An 18,767-nucleotide genomic window follows, 5' to 3' on the forward strand; every position below is an offset into this window, starting at 1 on the left:
ATAAAAACTTATTATTTTAACTATTTAAAAAGTCACGTTGATTTAACCGTTAAGCTCCGTGTATTTAGTTTGCCAGTAATTATTATATATCAGATTGAGTAAAGATAATGTTGGAAGAAACGATTTTCGAATGTTTAGGAACTTTACTACAAAATCCGTCAAAGATACTGGACAAAAACTATTAAATAAGTCCATTGAAAATACAACGAGAAAATATAATAAAAATGTGTCGAAAACTAACGCAAAGAATGGATAAGCTAGGTAGCTTTTTTACTGTAATAATACCAGTTGTTGATAGGTTCTTCCTCGATTATGAAAGAGGGTTGATGATATATTTCATGTTATTAATCTAATTGTAATAATTTTAATTTGTAAATTCGAAAGATTTTGATAAATGTTTGTCTGAAATGAACCAATATGGTCCAAATTCATACATGGTCCAGTTCGTCATAGACCGTATGAGTATACTAATATGGTCCGTACGTACGCGTATGGTCGGCCGACCGTACATGTATACGCATCCAAATACTCATATGGTCAGGAAAATATATGAAAACATGTAGGTTGATTTTAGACAGGCATTTATCAAAATCTTAAATTAATACTTTTTCATTTAAAGATGAATAAAACTTTTTTTTATAAAGGAATAAAGCGAATACCCAATCAATTAAAAACATTATTTATTCAATTGTCTATCTGAATCCTTCTTGAGTACTCTAGCCCATTTTTTAATTATAATATTTAAATATTTAAATTATTTAAATTTTAAACGGTCGTGAATAAAAATACTTGTGTGTTTTCAATTCATAAAGCATGATTTTAAATCCTTGCAGCTCACAACAACCGTAAAAATATAATTTACAATAATCACAACAAAATTTAATTACAACCATAATGTTGATTATTTTATACTGTTTTAGTATGGATTTAGAAGTCTTTGCTTATATTTTGTATAGTAATATATTCACATAGTGGAATGTTAGAATTTAAAAGTAGATTCATTCGATAAATAAAATGTCCATCCGTAAATACTTGACATTCGTGTTTATTGATATTATATATATTCAAAAGAATTTGAAAAAAAAGTTACTGACAGGAACGTTAGTTTATTATAAAATTTTAATTCAATTTTTGTTTGTTTGTTTTAATAGTTTAACCTTATAGCATCTACATATTTGTACTATGATACGGTTTTGAAAATTGTATTCATTGTGTTGACCAACTATCCTACACGTCTTGATTCATTCACATTATAGATCACATTTCAAAAGCACACTATCGGTTTGCGTTCTCACAAATTCCGGATAAAATGTCAATGAATCCTGAGTCAAAACATTTAGTGCAGGCCGTTTGACATTCGAATTCAACTATTAGATTAAGATATGTGATGACGCAAATGCGTATTCTTTTCCTGAGCTTTCTATTTACTATTTCGTGCGCTAAAATACTACTTGCATGCAATACTATTAAATTCACACGTGAAAGCTTATTTTCGTTTTTGTTATCTAAATTCAGGACACGGCAGAAAGAGCTTTACATATGACTTTCAAGCACGATCATTACTAACGGTATTCTAACCTCGAGTTGTTTCTCTTTTGTTTCTTTTTTGAGTCACTGTCCTATTATAAACTTTGACCTTTTCGAAAAGCTAAGGATTGTCTACCCAAGGAATAGATTCCTTAACTTTGAAATGTATTTAGCCTTTTAACTTTTTTCATTCGAGCGTCACTGATGCTTTTTTTGTAGACTTAACTCGTGTCTGGCGTACATCGTTTTAATTCTGGTATTTTTTTATATCTACATACCTTTTTATATAATTTTTTTAAAAATGTGCACAGGTTTATAAACTTCTGAATTAAGAAATTCTTCGGCAAAACTAAGCTTCCCTGTAGAATGTTTGAATTGATTTAAGTAAAATCAGGAAATCCTTAAAGATTGAGATGTTTTATGAGACCAAAATAAGTCTCTTCATAAGAGGTCCCAATCAATTGCATGCCATAGGTTTCACCACATACAACATCTAACATGAGTAAAGACAGCTTCAAATACGAGTCGAGAATATAAAGGCACTCATGAAAGAAACAAAATATAAAGATATGATAGATAAGATAAATGCATCCTGAATTCCAGATTATAAAGCAAACTCAGTGCATAAAATATTGCGATAGGTTTGTGCAATTTGCATAAGTCATCTGGTTAGTAGAAATTCGGATAGCCAAAGGGTTATAATCGGGAAAAAAATATGTACATTCCCAAGTGATAAATAAAATAGTCGAGCTTTAAAATAGCTATGCAAATAGAAGCTGTAAATATATACTTTCAACAGGCTTCTTCTATTCACAGTCAATTATTTCAATTCAAAAGCAAACACAAATTCAGCAACAATCTTTTGGTGACCCGGCAGCCAGCGGTCTTAGGTTCATGTATTGCTTTTCTTTTTTTTAAGAAAGCAACTTGTTTTATACATTTATTTGTCTCTTCATGCATATTCCTTTCCATTTGCATTTTTGATTAAAATTTTAAATATATAAAAATAAATTCTTCCCACATTATATATAGGAGCAGTGGCGGATCCAGAAATTTTCATAAGTGGGGGCCCACTGACTGACCTAAGAGGGGGCCCGCTCCAGTCACGCTTCAGTGATTCCCTATATAAGCAACCAAATTTTTTCCCAAAAAGGGGGGGGCCCGGGCCCCCCGGCCCCCCCCCCTAAATCCGCCTATGAGGAGATTGCTTGAACATATTAAATTAACGTAACTTTTCTTAATAGTTAGAATTTTCAGTTTTAATTCCATTTACAATCGGCGAACTTTTTGAATTAATCTAAGATTTCAGACAAGATGATCTTCAATATACATTTGTATTTACTTGACCAACCTCTTAAACCAAATAAGTTGGCTAATGCCAAACAAATTTGTAATTATACGAGACAATGCCTTATCTTAACAAAAATATACTTGTAGTTATATATGTTCCATATCAAATGAGTATTTGGACCGTACGCGTACGGTCTGGACCGTTTTCAAAATACGCACACGGTCGTACTGTACGCGTACGGTCAGTCCGGCTAAGTTTAATCAAGGTCATTGCATGGTCAAGTTTTGTATTCAAATAGATATAGGAAGTTGTTGTATGAGTGCCAACGAGACAACTCTCCATCTAAGTAACAATTTATAAAAGTAAAGCGTTATAGGTCAAGGTACGGCCTTTAACGCGGAGCCTTGGCTCACACCGAACAGAAAGCTATAAAGGGCCTCAAAAAGGACTAGTGTAAAACCATTCAAACGGGGAAACCAACGGTCTTATCTATATAAAAACAAAAAATGTATATTAGAGATCAACATAACTGAAATCTCTAATTAATTTTAAAAGTTTAATTAATACAAAATAATATTTAACTATACTGTATAAAAGAATTAAGTCACGTTAATTTAATTTGTTAAGCTCCTGTATTTAGCATGTCAGCAATACATAAAATTAAACTATGCTAACTGAAATTGAAGTTACCAGAAGTAAACGTTATATCGAAAGATTTTTTTAGAATATTTAGGAACTTTACTACAAAATCGTCAAAGATACTGATCAAAAACTAAAAAAAAAAAAAAAAAAAAAAAAATTAAAAAAAAATCCAACGAGAATGCAATGAAAAAATATAATAAAAACATGTCGAAAACTACTGCAAAAAGTGAATAAGGTAGCTTTGTTACTCTAATGATACCAGTTGTTGGTAGGATCTTTCCCGATTGATTAAAGTTGGGTCTGAGACTACTATTACACATTTTTATAATTATAGTTGACGCCGGATATATTTCACTTTATTCATCTAATATTGTAATAATATTAATTTGTAAATTCTATAAAAAAAAATGTTTGTCTAAAATTAACCCATAAGGTTCAAATACATATATGGTCCGGTTCGTCCTAGACCGTATAGGGTATGTATTTTAATTATGCCGCTTGAAAAAAATGAATATAACTTTGGTAAAATAAAAACGAAGGGCTTCATGATCATGCACCTGCCGGAAGACACAATGTGGAGTTAGATAGACAGATTCAACTGATCTAAAGTATACAACCTCTTTAAAGTATAATTGACACATATTTTAAAGAACGATTGACGAAATTAAATTACAAAGACGGATTTACGTACGGGGTTATCATGTTTTCCGTCAAAGTTTTATAGAAGAACGTACCATGATCTCTTGTTATTTATATCGTGCCCTTTATCTTATGGGTCGGCCATTTTGTACTCCACATGGCCGGGAAGACACAGTGAAGTGCGACCTAAGAAATTTTTATCGGTTTTATACATTATGCACATAAACTGAAAAGATGCCAACATATTTCCAAAGACCAGAGAATGCTCTGAAAAGAGCTAATGGTACTAACCCCTTAACAAATACTCTTCTTCACTTGATGTTTCAATATTTGCGAATAATGATAAATTATGATTGCCATATGTCGTCGACTACGAGTCTATTTATCTGCTGTGTCTGCATTAAGGGTCTTGTAAGGTAGAGAACTATTGATTAATATAACAAGAAAACAAAAAAAAAGTTTTCAACAAATAATGAAATTATACGATTACTTCATTTGTACTTCTCAGTTTATTATTTTTCCCGCTCCATTTACAAATGATTTTTGGGGTTTCTGATCCCGGGTCCCACTTACTGCCAGTCCAGTATGGGATCCATACCTTAAGACAGAGACTGACAGACTTGAGATGGTACAAAGAAGAGGAGCTCGCTATGTATCTAACAAGCATCATAACCACTCCAGCGTTAACTTGATGCTACAACATCTGAAATGGACATCCCTAGAACAAAGAAGGGAAGAAGCGAGACTCACAATGCTATACAAAATAGAAAACAACAAAGTGGCCATGTCAAAGGAAGGTCGTCTAATACCACCGAAAAGAATGACACGAAACATGCATGATAAATCCTTCCAAGTACCATCAGCATCCTGTGATTACCGGAAACACTCATTCTTCCCAAGAACCATCCGGGATTGGAACGCTCTTCCTCCTGGGGTCGTATCAGCACCGTCAGTCGAGGCCTTTAAAGCCTCGATGACAAAGCTGAATTAAATATCTAAAATTTTGGGGGGAGGGGGGTGGTCGAATATGCGCACCAAACCATGGCAGAATAATCAGTCCGTTGATTGTGGCCATTACCTGGCAGAAGCAGAAGTACTGTTTTGTCAGATTCCTGTATCCCGCTTACACTAAGTACCTAAGCAATTTTCATTTTTTTTTGTAATTTCCCATGTCCCCTTAGACTTCATTTCCCGTTTTCACGGCACAATAATTAGATTTTCACGTGTCACGCATACTAAAAATCAGCAATCCCGCATCATGCTTAGACCCCAATGAGACCCACATTTATGATTGTAGACCAGGTTTGTCCGTGTTAGTCCCAAATAATTATGACGTCTAGGAGGGCTATTTTAAATTTTTGCTTTGACACCTTCAATGTCAGACATCTTAAAGAAATAAAGAAAAAAATATATATTGCTTCTTGGCGTCATAATTATTTGGACTAAGCCAAGGTTACAAGAGTACAATTATTCCTAATGCTTTTTTGGAAAGATTGGAACTTGTTCTAAACTTTTCCTTAGGCAATGGCCTCCCTAACAACACAACAGGTTAGCTACTATTACTAAATGTATTCACACTGAAATATATGTAGAGTACAATGACTAGGGTACATGTATTTTCATGTATTTTATTATGACGTGTGATAGACGTAAGATATTTTTGATGTATGTTTTAAATTGGTATTAATAAAGCATACTGTCTAATATTCTGTATTTTTGATGTAAGTTATGATGTAGGAAACAGTAACTGTGTGAAATAACTTGTATTATACTACTTGTAATACTTGTAGTCTGGAACATATGATAATTGAAGCAAATAAGTTTTAATTAACATTTAATAAAGTAAAGTTAGAACAATTATAATATTATGATTCTTGTAGAAATATTGAATTGAATGTCATTTGTATATTTGATTAAACCATTTGAAGTTCATGTTATAATTTACCAGTTCACAGTAATAATCCACTGTATAATCCACAAATAGGTGTCGTCTGCAAATTAGGGCATGCGGTCATCATGCTTGGTTGAATCCAATTTTAACTTTCAGTTGATTAAAAATCGATAATCATAACTTCTCTGTATTGTAAAATCTATGCATTCTATGATTACATCTATCTGTCATTATATGTTGATTTTGGAAGCCAAATGTCTTGTATTTTTGTGATAATCCAATTTAAGCAACTGTAGTAAATTCCACGCACCTGTGCTTGAATTTTATGAATGAAATGTATTGACATGCGCAGTAGAACCCATGTGTCACTTGGGACGATTGTTCAATAAAAACACTATTTTTACGTGTTGGCAACTGTTTTCACATACTCCTTGTAATTCCTTTTAGTATTTATAGTAAACGTCTTCAATGTTTTGTAGATGTTAATGCTCACTATCCTTGATATTTGTCATTTTGGTCCGCCGGTGACACACATAACTTTTCGCAATGTTGTTTACGTATTGTGACTTCCGGTGGCGCTGTATATATTGTTGTATTTTTAGTTACTATAGAAACTTGTTTAGTACCATGCAAACTTTGTTTATTATATAAAGGTTACTAAAATTGTATATAATTATGATTTTTGTAATTTATTTAAGAATGTAAATATTTAGTTGGACGGCAAGCGCGCGATCCAACAATCCAACTTTCCAACTTTCCAACAATCCAACATTGACGTAATTTCGACGCTTGGTCGTCAGTTCTGCTAAAACTTTTGGTTCTTACAGTTAGTATTTTATTTGCTCGTAAATTATTTCAGTAAAAACGGTTAATTTTTCTTACAAATTTCATTTATTTAAAGGTTAAATTGTAAAGGAAAATAGTAAAGTTAGCGTTTTCAAAGTTTAAAAGGAATATTTCATTTTAACGGACTTTTTGAAGTTTTATTTCTAGTTCATCTTTTAAAGTTAGGATTATTGGAATTGTTCATTGAAGTTTATATTTACTGTTAACGTTTGTCTTTTTGTAATAAATAGTATTAAATAGGAAAACATTTGACAAGTAAGGGATAATTTCCTAAAGGTCTGGAAATTATAATAAACAATACAGTTTATGTATGGTATAAACTGTATTTCATTGTTAGTTATTCAGGAAAGGCTCTGAATATATAACTAATAATAATAAACATTTTTTTTTATGTAACTGGTGAGGTATCAGTTACAACTATATATAAATATGTCAGAAAGAGGTCTTCTGACTAAATTCACTTCAAGTTAGGATTTTCTCTTAGGGTAATTTATTTTATTATTAAGATAGCAGGACTCAGCCTTTTTATGTATTTTTCTGACACACCAACATATTATCTCTTGAGTGTAGAGATAAGTTAATAAATATCTCTTGAGTTTAGAGATAAGTTAATGAATATCTCTTGAGTGTAGAGATAACTTTGTACATGTATCATACTGAATAGATTCTTGTCATATCATTTAAATCTATAGTTTAAGTATATTACTAGTTTAAATTGTTGTTTATCTTGAATATAAATGAAAATATATGATTCTAGAAATGAATAAAAGATAGAAACTTATTTACGTGACTTTTAGCAAATGCCTATATCATACTGACCAGCTCATATCTTGTCGTACTGACTTTGTTATTTACAAACTACTCATATAATTTGAGTAAAAACTCTTGGGTCGAAGCATTTCAAGCCCCTGCCCGCTACATAATTTTGGCATCCTCGGTGGGATCCATTAAACTTTATTGGATCCTGTGATACGAACCTTTTGAAGTGTAATAGATAAATAGTGCAATGGGTAAACCAAGGTCTGTTCGTTCAAGAAAGACCGACACATATATTAATAGGGGACATAGTAGCCAATATGACACAGAAGACAGTGAAATTAATACTCTTTATACCACTGATGATGAACCATGTCATTCTGAAAGTGACCAAGTTAACGAAGTTTCTAATGACTTGTCTTGTATAGAGACTGAAGAAGAAGAAACAATAGTCTTAAGACCCAGATCGAAATTGAGTAAGAGGCCAAGTCCTAGAAAAACTGGCTCTCCAAGAAGGTCCTCCAGATATCAAAAGCAAAATGATATAGAAAACAAGTCTGAACCTCAAAATCAAGGTGATTCTGGGGTATATGACAGTATAAAAGTAGCGATACAAGATATGACTGGTCAAGTAGTATCAGCCATTCAAAATGCTTTTACTGGCATTACCAAACAATATAAGCATAATGCTTCAAGTCAGCAACAAAAACATGCTAAAAGTACAACAATTGCTAATAATAGCAATTCTATATCTAAAGTTAGAAAAAGTAAACCAAGTTTTACATCTTATAGTAATTTAGATTTCACATCAGCATCTGAGTGTGATGAATCTGATGATGAAATATTTAGTGATGCATGCTCTGATATGGATACAAATAGTATTGATACAGATGTAATAACCCAAAGTAAACGATCAAAATCTAAATTTGGGTTTTCCAATGCCAAACTCCCTTCTTTCACAGGAAAAGAAAAATGGGAGGTCTGGATAAATAGATTTGAGGCAGTTGCAAATCTTCAAAATTGGGATAACAGAACTAAATTGGGGGAATTGTTAACCAGACTTCAAGGGGAAGCTGGTGATTTTGTGTTTGATCAGCTTAATAGTAAAACATTAAAGAATTATTCAAAATTAGCCACAGAACTTAAGAATAGATTTGGGGTTTTTGAAAATAAGAGAGCATATAAGGTACAATTTAATAGACGTACCCAAAAACCTAATGAAGACACTGCAGACTATGCTGCAGAATTAAAACGCCTATATGACAAGGCCTATTCAAACCGACATGCAAAAATTAGGCAGGAAGACTTGCTCCAAAGATTTTTGATGGGACTGTCGGATACTGAAGCAAGAATTTATCTTGAACTTCATAAAGACCCAAAAACTATAGAGGAAGCAGTCCAAGAGGTCATAACCTATATGGAGACAACTTCTGAACTACATGAGGGCATTAATTCAGGAAGAAATACCAAAGTAAGGCAACTAAAGAAAGAGAACACCAATTTCAACAAGCAAGATTCCACAAGTTCAGAAAAAGATGTAATTTCATTAACCAAAGATGAATTACAGAAAATATTTGACCAAATGTATTTGGAAAAGAAAAGAAATGATGAGATACAGACATCAGTAACGGGACATAGTCGTCATGATGAAAGACAGTTGGACAGACAGCCCTTCAATGTCAACGCCCCACCTTATGTTCCTAATGGGAATTATAGGAAGAACAATTGTGACAGAAACAATAACCCAGAAAACATCCCAAAATGTTACTATTGTGGTCGACCCGGTCATTATGCAAGAAAATGCTATAGCAATCCCAATAGGCAACCTGATTATAGAAATAATATGGCTACTCCTCCAAGACAAACAAATAATCCTTACACTCCCCAAGACAATAATAGTAGCAGGTCACAAGGTGAATTTAGATCAGACGTATATACATTAAACTAGAACGGGTTAACTCAGCTGACCAGAAGTTAGCCCTTAAGTTTAATGAAAACGGTCATAAATTGGATAATATTGGTTTAGGTGAACCAACAAGCAGTATAACTTTTAGTAATAGTAAAGAGGAAAATATTAGCAATAGTAAAGAGGAAAATATTAGTAATAGTAAAGAGGAAAATATTAGCAATAGTAAAGAGGAAAATATTAGTAATAGTAAAGAGGAAAATATTAGTAAAAGTAAAGAGGAAACTAGTAGTAATAGTAATAGTAAAGAGGAAACTATTAGTAATAGTAATAGTAAAGAGGAAACTAGTAGTAATAGTAATATATCTTCTGTCACTTTAGAAGATACAAATTTAGTTTGTTCTAACCCAATTTTAGGAAGTGAACAATCAGTTGCAAGTAATGTTATTGCAAGACAAGTACTCCGAAGTGATGGAGTCTATGTCGAAGGACATATCCAAGGGTCTGAGGTTAATTTTACTGTAGATACAGGGGCAGTCCGGACAGTATTATCCGTGTATGCCTTTAATAAAATTCCTCATGTTAATAGACGAATCTTGGAAAAGTCTAATACTTTAGCTTGTGCTGATGGCAAACCCCTGAAGGAGCTAGGGAAAGCTATTTTTGAAATTAAATTAGGAAATTTATGTTTTAATACAGAAATGATAGTTGCAAATATTGAAGACGAAGCTTTGTTAGGACTAGATGTGTTGATGAAATCTCAGTGGGGTCCTGCTGACATAAAATTGACAGAAGGAAGTTCAAATAGCTATGAATAAATTCCTTGGAGACCTTGCCTATTTGAAGGAGAGTCCAGCTCCTCACAGCTTCAATACAACAATAAGAGACTATGTGCCTCTGTCTCCGAGTGAGAGTGCAGAATTTTGGGCAACCAAGTCCCGTGGCGAGCTAATGCCACCCTTGAATTCGCTGCCATTACCTCAGACCGCTAACAGGTCAAATCCTGTCAGCCTTCCACCTGCTTACCAACATATGCCACCACCAACCCCTCTTGCCAGTACACAACCCTCATATCAGTATATGCCTTCCATGACACCTGCCACACTTGGAAACCTGCCGCCAACTGCTTATCAGTATCTTCCAAATATGTCATCCACCATACCTTCTCATCATTTACCTTCACCAACTATGTCTCAGTTGCAAACTGCCACCATTCCATCACATTTGACAGGACCACCAGTATTTTCAACAGCTACAGCCACCAGTCAACAGCCACAATCCACCATATCATCAGCTTTAACTTATCAGATGCCTACAACCACTCATTTATTTACAGCTGAGCCTTTGGATCCACCTTCAAACACACCATCTCCTTCTGTCAAATCAACCATTACCACTACCTGTACAGCTAACTTGGCATCATACCTCCCAATTGATATGGCTGAAGTCAACGAGTATGAAGCTTTTTCACCAGAAATTGGCTCCCCTACAAGGCAGGTTCTTGAAAGAGAGGTGGTTGCTATGGCCAAAGATGAGGAAGAAATGGAAAGTATCTTGCCACAGTTGTTGGGGGAGGATCCACCAGGTAATTGTAGTAACCTGAATGCCAGGCATGTCATTTCAACAGATGAGGATTCCAGCCACAAATTTATTCAGGCCCTGTTTAACTTGAATAAAAGTCAGCAAGTTATTTTACAAGAGTTGGGGCATTTAAATAAATCTGTAACCACTTTGTCTTCGGACATTTCATTTTTGAGAGGTCAATTTAGACAACAAGAAAGGATAATCAATAGGCAGCAGAGGTTACTGGACCGTCTCAACACCACTTACAACTTAAATAATAGAATAACACGACCCAACGCCCGAACTACACCATACATTAGACCCACTGTTAAGAGGACCCAAAAGAAACAGATGAAGTCCGTAGTTGTTAAAGACAGTTAATATTATAATTAGGTTTAATAAAGTTGTAATTTTATATTTAGTAGAAATTTTAAGAAAATGTTATGTGGGTTCTTTAGCATCAAAAGTTATTAAAGGTTAAAATAATTTAGAATGAAAATTTATTTTGTAAAGTTGAAAAGTTAAAAAGTTATTTATATTAGATATAGTCAAAGCTTTTTCAGTTTTAATAGTTAAATTTTGGGTGTATTTTTGAACTTATATTTAAATATTTTGGTACTGTTTGCATGATAACTAAAATTTTCCTTCAGAAACCTCTGGTTCTTAGCCATGTTCCAGTTTGTTCATAACATTCAGTAATTTTCCACATTTGGTACATATTTATGTCTGTTTGGTATCTACTGCCCTCGTGCTGATGGTCATAATGGTGAAACTTCAGGTGTATCTGTAAAATATAAAATAAAAAGAATATAATCATGATAATTATGTATAATTTTTACATATTTGGTATTATATTATGATGTATTTGGGTTATAATCATAGATTGTAATAATAAGAAAGCTAATTTCATTCAGTTTTAGAAATAATTTCTTTTTAAGAAGAATATGTATTCAAGACATAGAAAAATTTGAAATGGAATCTTTTGCAAGTTTAAAGTATTTGCGGGGACGCAAATAATGGAAAGGGGGTAAAATGTAGAGTACAATGACTAGGGTACATGTATTTTCATGTATTTTATTATGACGTGTGATAGACATGTAAGATATTTTTGATGTATGTTTTAAATTGGTATTAATAAAGCATACTGTCTAATATTCTGTATTTTTGATGTAAGTTATGATGTAGGAAACAGTAACTGTGTGAAATAACTTGTATTATACTACTTGTAATACTTGTAGTCTGGAACATATGATAATTGAAGCAAATAAGTTTTAATTAACATTTAATAAAGTAAAGTTAGAACAATTATAATATTATGATTCTTGTAGAAATATTGAATTGAATGTCATTTGTATATTTGATTAAACCATTTGAAGTTCATGTTATAATTTACCAGTTCACAGTAATAATCCACTGTATAATCCACAAATAGGTGTCGTCTGCAAATTAGGGCATGCGGTCATCATGCTTGGTTGAATCCAATTTTAACTTTCAGTTGATTAAAAATCGATAATCATAACTTCTCTGTATTGTAAAATCTATGCATTCTATGATTACATCTATCTGTCATTATATGTTGATTTTGGAAGCCAAATGTCTTGTATTTTTGTGATAATCCAATTTAAGCAACTGTAGTAAATTCCACGCACCTGTGCTTGAATTTTATGAATGAAATGTATTGACATGCGCAGTAGAACCCATGTGTCACTTGGGACGATTGTTCAATAAAAACACTATTTTTACGTGTTGGCAACTGTTTTCACATACTCCTTGTAATTCCTTTTAGTATTTATAGTAAACGTCTTCAATGTTTTGTAGATGTTAATGCTCACTATCCTTGATATTTGTCATTTTGGTCCGCCGGTGACACACATAACTTTTCGCAATGTTGTTTACGTATTGTGACTTCCGGTGGCGCTGTATATATTGTTGTATTTTTAGTTACTATAGAAACTTGTTTAGTACCATGCAAACTTTGTTTATTATATAAAGGTTACTAAAATTGTATATAATTATGATTTTTGTAATTTATTTAAGAATGTAAATATTTAGTTGGACGGCAAGCGCGCGATCCAACAATCCAACTTTCCAACTTTCCAACAATCCAACATTGACGTAATTTCGACGCTTGGTCGTCAGTTCTGCTAAAACTTTTGGTTCTTACAGTTAGTATTTTATTTGCTCGTAAATTATTTCAGTAAAAACGGTTAATTTTTCTTACAAATTTCATTTATTTAAAGGTTAAATTGTAAAGGAAAATAGTAAAGTTAGCGTTTTCAAAGTTTAAAAGGAATATTTCATTTTAACGGACTTTTTGAAGTTTTATTTCTAGTTCATCTTTTAAAGTTAGGATTATTGGAATTGTTCATTGAAGTTTATATTTACTGTTAACGTTTGTCTTTTTGTAATAAATAGTATTAAATAGGAAAACATTTGACAAGTAAGGGATAATTTCCTAAAGGTCTGGAAATTATAATAAACAATACAGTTTATGTATGGTATAAACTGTATTTCATTGTTAGTTATTCAGGAAAGGCTCTGAATATATAACTAATAATAATAAACATTTTTTTTTATGTAACTGGTGAGGTATCAGTTACAACTATATATAAATATGTCAGAAAGAGGTCTTCTGACTAAATTCACTTCAAGTTAGGATTTTCTCTTAGGGTAATTTATTTTATTATTAAGATAGCAGGACTCAGCCTTTTTATGTATTTTTCTGACACACCAACATATTATCTCTTGAGTGTAGAGATAAGTTAATAAATATCTCTTGAGTTTAGAGATAAGTTAATGAATATCTCTTGAGTGTAGAGATAACTTTGTACATGTATCATACTGAATAGATTCTTGTCATATCATTTAAATCTATAGTTTAAGTATATTACTAGTTTAAATTGTTGTTTATCTTGAATATAAATGAAAATATATGATTCTAGAAATGAATAAAAGATAGAAACTTATTTACGTGACTTTTAGCAAATGCCTATATCATACTGACCAGCTCATATCTTGTCGTACTGACTTTGTTATTTACAAACTACTCATATAATTTGAGTAAAAACTCTTGGGTCGAAGCATTTCAAGCCCCTGCCCGCTACATATAGTTATCTATAGTTCACATGTATGTGCACATAATATACATTTAAACTGTGAAAAATGGGTATTTTTTTGGAGCAGTTCATTCAAGAATAATGTCATTATAATTAAGGTGTGTTGAAGTGAAGGCTTTTTAAAAACATTTTGATGAGGGAATTGAGTATTGATACAATGCTATATGATTGACAACTGTCATTATCATCAAACAATCAGGGACAAGGTGGACCTTTAATTACAATGCCCCACCTCCTAAACTGTCAATCAAATTGACATCATTACTTATCAACCTCAGTCTTACATAATTATACAAACCTTACAATATGCGTCCTAATATACAAATATCAGTGAATATTTGACCTCATAATTGAATACACAAATGTATATTTTAGATGTTTGATATATAAGGAAGATATATTTATTTATTGCCTATTACTTTTGATCAACATTACATAAAGTGATTCTGTAAATTATGTCTGAAAGATAAATGATTATTTAAGGATTAACAAGATCTTAAAAAAATAAAATATAATAAAATATAAAAATGAATATGCTTGAAACGGTTTTAAAATTTTAAAACTTTTAATTATAACAAATTGTTTTTTATTAGTTTATTCCCCATCAATCATTATGTCTATTTTAGTCATTTGAATTTTTATTAGAAGTGAATGTATTTTTTGCAATCAAGAAAAAGTCCACATTTCAAAAAAAATCAGTCTTAATTTGTTTACATTGAAAAATACCTTATAAATTGATAAAAGGCATTCTACAACTTTTAATCTTCAATGGCATATAACCTATGTTTCAACTTATAAAAAGCCCCAAAACAAAATTTTTTAGATTATTTTTGTTGACACTTTAAAGTTTTTAGCTGTTGGTCTAGATCTTATGTCTTACAAGGATAGTTGGTAACATTAACTAGAAGAATTTTCAGTTATAGTGTTTTGTTGTTCTTTTATCCCCACAATACCTTAATATGAAGTTATTCAAACTACTCTTCCAATCTTTCCATGAGTGATTTCCATCACTTTGATTTTATTGGGTACCAGTGCTGTTCCGTTTTTTATTGTTGGAAGTCTATGCATACTAGCGATATAGCAGTTTGTGTTACTAGAAATAGCAGTTTACATGATAACCAAGAAATATACATTTTAAGTGTTCAGACAGCTAAATTTGATTTAAAATGCAGTAGAAAAAGATGGTTATTGTATTTTGCTGAATGAAAAAGGCATATTTTTTTTAAGGTTCATAAATAGACAAAAATGGTACTTTAAACACATAAAAAATTGCTGGCGTCGGGGGTACCACGATTTCCTGAGGATTGCAAGAACAAATTAATATTCCAAGGATAATCGGTTTAATATGACAAAGAACATATAGAAATTATTTTAAAAAAAAATGTTAAATCAAAGAAGCAATTATCTCAAAACTGAATTGTGACTTATCCTGTTATTTTCTGTACTACAGTCATACTTAATTTATTTTCAGAGTTTATAGATGTTGGAAAAAAGCAGAGAGCCTTGGATGCACTTTATGATGTCATCAAAAGTAAAAAGCATCGAACATGGCAGAAAATACACGAGCCCATCATGGAGAAGTATCTCCAGTTATGTGTGGAGTTACGGAAGAGTCATATTGCCAAAGAGGGTCTTTACCAATATAAAAATATATGTCAGCAGGTAGAAATCAATAACAATTGACTTTAAATTTTTAAGGTGGTATTTCATATAAAAAGGATGTGGTATGATTGCCAATGAAATAACTCTTCATAAAGATACCAAATGACACATAAATTAACAATCAACAGATCAATTGAGAAAGGCTTGACTCATCAGATGAATACAAATACTCAAATAGAAATTCTAACAAAAACTGAGTGTATGTGGCCTGGTACTTGTACATCCCAACAATCAAAAGACACTAAGCACAGATTAGTGAGTACTTACAGCTACTGATATCTAGTTCAAAGCCAATAACAACTTATAACAAAATCTTGCAGCTAAGACTAAATTATCAATCAATACACATTCAACATCCATTGGATTTAGTGAAAAGAGGTCATATTTGTATTCATGTCATGCAAGTCATTACATTATATGAATATAAACTTGCATATTTCATGTTTAAACTTATACAAATCACATGACCATTAAAAGGAGAAAAAACATAGTTTTCTTGTTTTCCAAATTTTTGTTAAAAAAGAAATTTCTAAAACTGCAAAAGTCCTAATCAGATTTTTCATTTATGAATTATATCTTAGCCTTATAAGACTTTTAATGTCTTGTGTCCTTCAAGTTACATTTTTATAATACATGTGGCATATAATTACCATTACACTTTTACTAGTATAATTTTATAAACTAATAATTGATATTATCTAGGTAAACATAAAATCCTTGGAAGATGTAGTAAGGAAATACATCAATCTAGCAGAGTTTAAAACAGAGGAAGCAAGACAGGAATCTCATCAAGTTGTTGTAGATATTGATGACTTAGAACAACCAGACACACCTGAAAGGTATAAATAACTCTTCTGCTGTTTAAGCAAGTACTAAACAATCAATTGTTTTAATTTAATCATGTGTTTGAAAAATGTATTACTATTATAAATATTCAGCCGATTTCAATGAGAGTGTAGCTAAATGTAAAATCTTTGGTTAGCTTGCTTGCTAAACCATGAAGTCATTGTTCAGTCAGGTATACTTCTTTCCTTTCGAAGTAGACTAGTCCTACAGACAGCTAGCAAGCAAGCTAACCAAAGATATTAGCTTTGCCTACACACTCATTAAAATTGGCTGTAAAAGTAATGAGATGTGATATGTTTGCCTATGAGACAATCATCCACCAAAGTTCAAACAAAGTGTATGCATAAGTATAGGTCAAATAGTACATCACTATAATAATCAGAAGCTGACTAACCAATTGATGTACAATACAATAAATTGGTTGGTTGAGGTATTTAGCATCACTCATAAAGTCTTTGGCTATATCATGCATGGCTGTCTGTTTTTATTGGAGTAAGCCTGCAGATAACCACATACCTTCAACAGGAAAAAAATCATTTATATTTTAAACTAAATTTCTACATTAAAAAAAAAGCCTTTCTATTATATAACATACATTTTATATGTAATTTGTGAGTCATATAAGACTTAATTTTATTTTTTTAGTCTGTTGTTGAAAGTAGTCAGTGGGGAAGACACCCAGGACAGAACAGATAGAGCAATCCTGACACCATGGGTCAAATTCCTATGGGAATCATACAGACAGTGTCTTGATCTTCTTAGAAACAATTCAAGAGTAGAAAGACTCTATCAGGATATAGCTCAACAAGGTATAGTAACCATATCTTTTATAACAAATCAAGATCACCTATTCAAATATGTCCTTTAATGAGAACACAACATTGGAAACAGTATTTTTCACCAAATTTGTGGTTGAATATAACTTAATAGTTACCAATTATAGGTTTAATGATATCTATATTGTATGAATGACATACAGGATAAAATCTGCAAAATCTACCTTAAAAAGTTGAACAATTTTATCACAAAATAATTAGACTGAGGAAATGTCATAAGCATTCAAATTTAAATGGAGTTTGTGAGTATTTTTCTCTGACAGGTTGTTCCCCCCTCCCTGGCTATATTATTGAACTGGGTTATTTTAGGGAAAACTAATATCTGTATAACTGGAAGCCATTAATTATTTAATATCTGCTTTTATGTTATTCTTACTGACCACTAGGGGAGCTTTAAAAGAATCAGTCTGGAATTCAACCCAGTGTTAAATTTGGGTTCATCAATTTTATAGCATAATTCAACCCTAAAAGTTTCAGGAGAATTTGTAAGAAGTAAAAAAGACTGAATAAATTTGAAATTATCCTAAAACAACTATTGAATTGTGTTTTTTCCTCTGTTTTCAGCATTTAAATTTTGCTTCAAGTATGGCAGAAAGACAGAATTTAGAAAGTTGTGTGATAATGTAAGTATTTGATTTTGTTGAAGTAGATCTATAACCATGAATGAAATGAAGAAATAAACAAATTATTATAGAAATTTGAATTCAATAATTTCAATTATTAATTATGATGCAGTTAAATGGAACCCTCATTAGAAATTTCGAGGCAATTTGGTCACTATAGACTTTTTGTACTACATATAAAATTCATACATACTTTTGAAATTGCATATGTTGTTTATTTTCTGACACCAGAAATTCAAACTCTTATACAGATACATGTATATTACTTGTTTAAACAGTGGCATTTTTTTTCTTGCAATTGTAGCTTAGAACTCACTTGAGCTTGGTTCACAAGCATCAGCACCAGCAAACTGCCATAAATCTTAACAACCCAGACTCCCAGGCCATGCATCTAGAAACCAGATTGGTTCAGTTGGATAATGCTATCAACATGGAACTTTGGCAGGTGAGTATTTTTTTTTCAGATGTTGTTTGTTAAAACATGCAATATACACTATAGAATAATGTCTTTGATGCTTCTTATCTGAAGGTAAAAGACAAATTACAACATAGTGTTGTTTTACCTCATTTTCCAGTTTCTGCATTTTCACATTTGTTTAATAAATTGTATCATTATAAAGAAC

General features: G+C 31.7%; 1 protein-coding gene across 3 annotated transcripts in view; it reads left to right on the top strand.

Moving 5' to 3' along the window:
- Window positions 1-4,236: 4,236 nt before the first annotated feature.
- The window catches only part of LOC143072891 (eukaryotic translation initiation factor 3 subunit A-like), a 52,548-nt gene continuing 38,017 nt past the window's right edge, over window positions 4,237-18,767 (top strand). For all 3 annotated transcript variants that reach the window (XM_076248034.1, XM_076248035.1, XM_076248036.1), the window contains exons 1-6: window positions 4,237-4,382; window positions 15,649-15,839; window positions 16,542-16,678; window positions 17,331-17,494; window positions 18,086-18,144; window positions 18,449-18,589. In XM_076248034.1, the coding sequence (XP_076104149.1) occupies window positions 4,334-4,382; window positions 15,649-15,839; window positions 16,542-16,678; window positions 17,331-17,494; window positions 18,086-18,144; window positions 18,449-18,589 (741 nt within the window). In that variant the 5' untranslated portion in view covers window positions 4,237-4,333. The remainder of the gene's footprint in view (window positions 4,383-15,648; window positions 15,840-16,541; window positions 16,679-17,330; window positions 17,495-18,085; window positions 18,145-18,448; window positions 18,590-18,767) is intronic.

Source organism: Mytilus galloprovincialis, chromosome 4 (assembly GCF_965363235.1).
Source record: "Mytilus galloprovincialis chromosome 4, xbMytGall1.hap1.1, whole genome shotgun sequence".
NCBI classification, from domain to species: domain Eukaryota; kingdom Metazoa; phylum Mollusca; class Bivalvia; order Mytilida; family Mytilidae; genus Mytilus; species Mytilus galloprovincialis.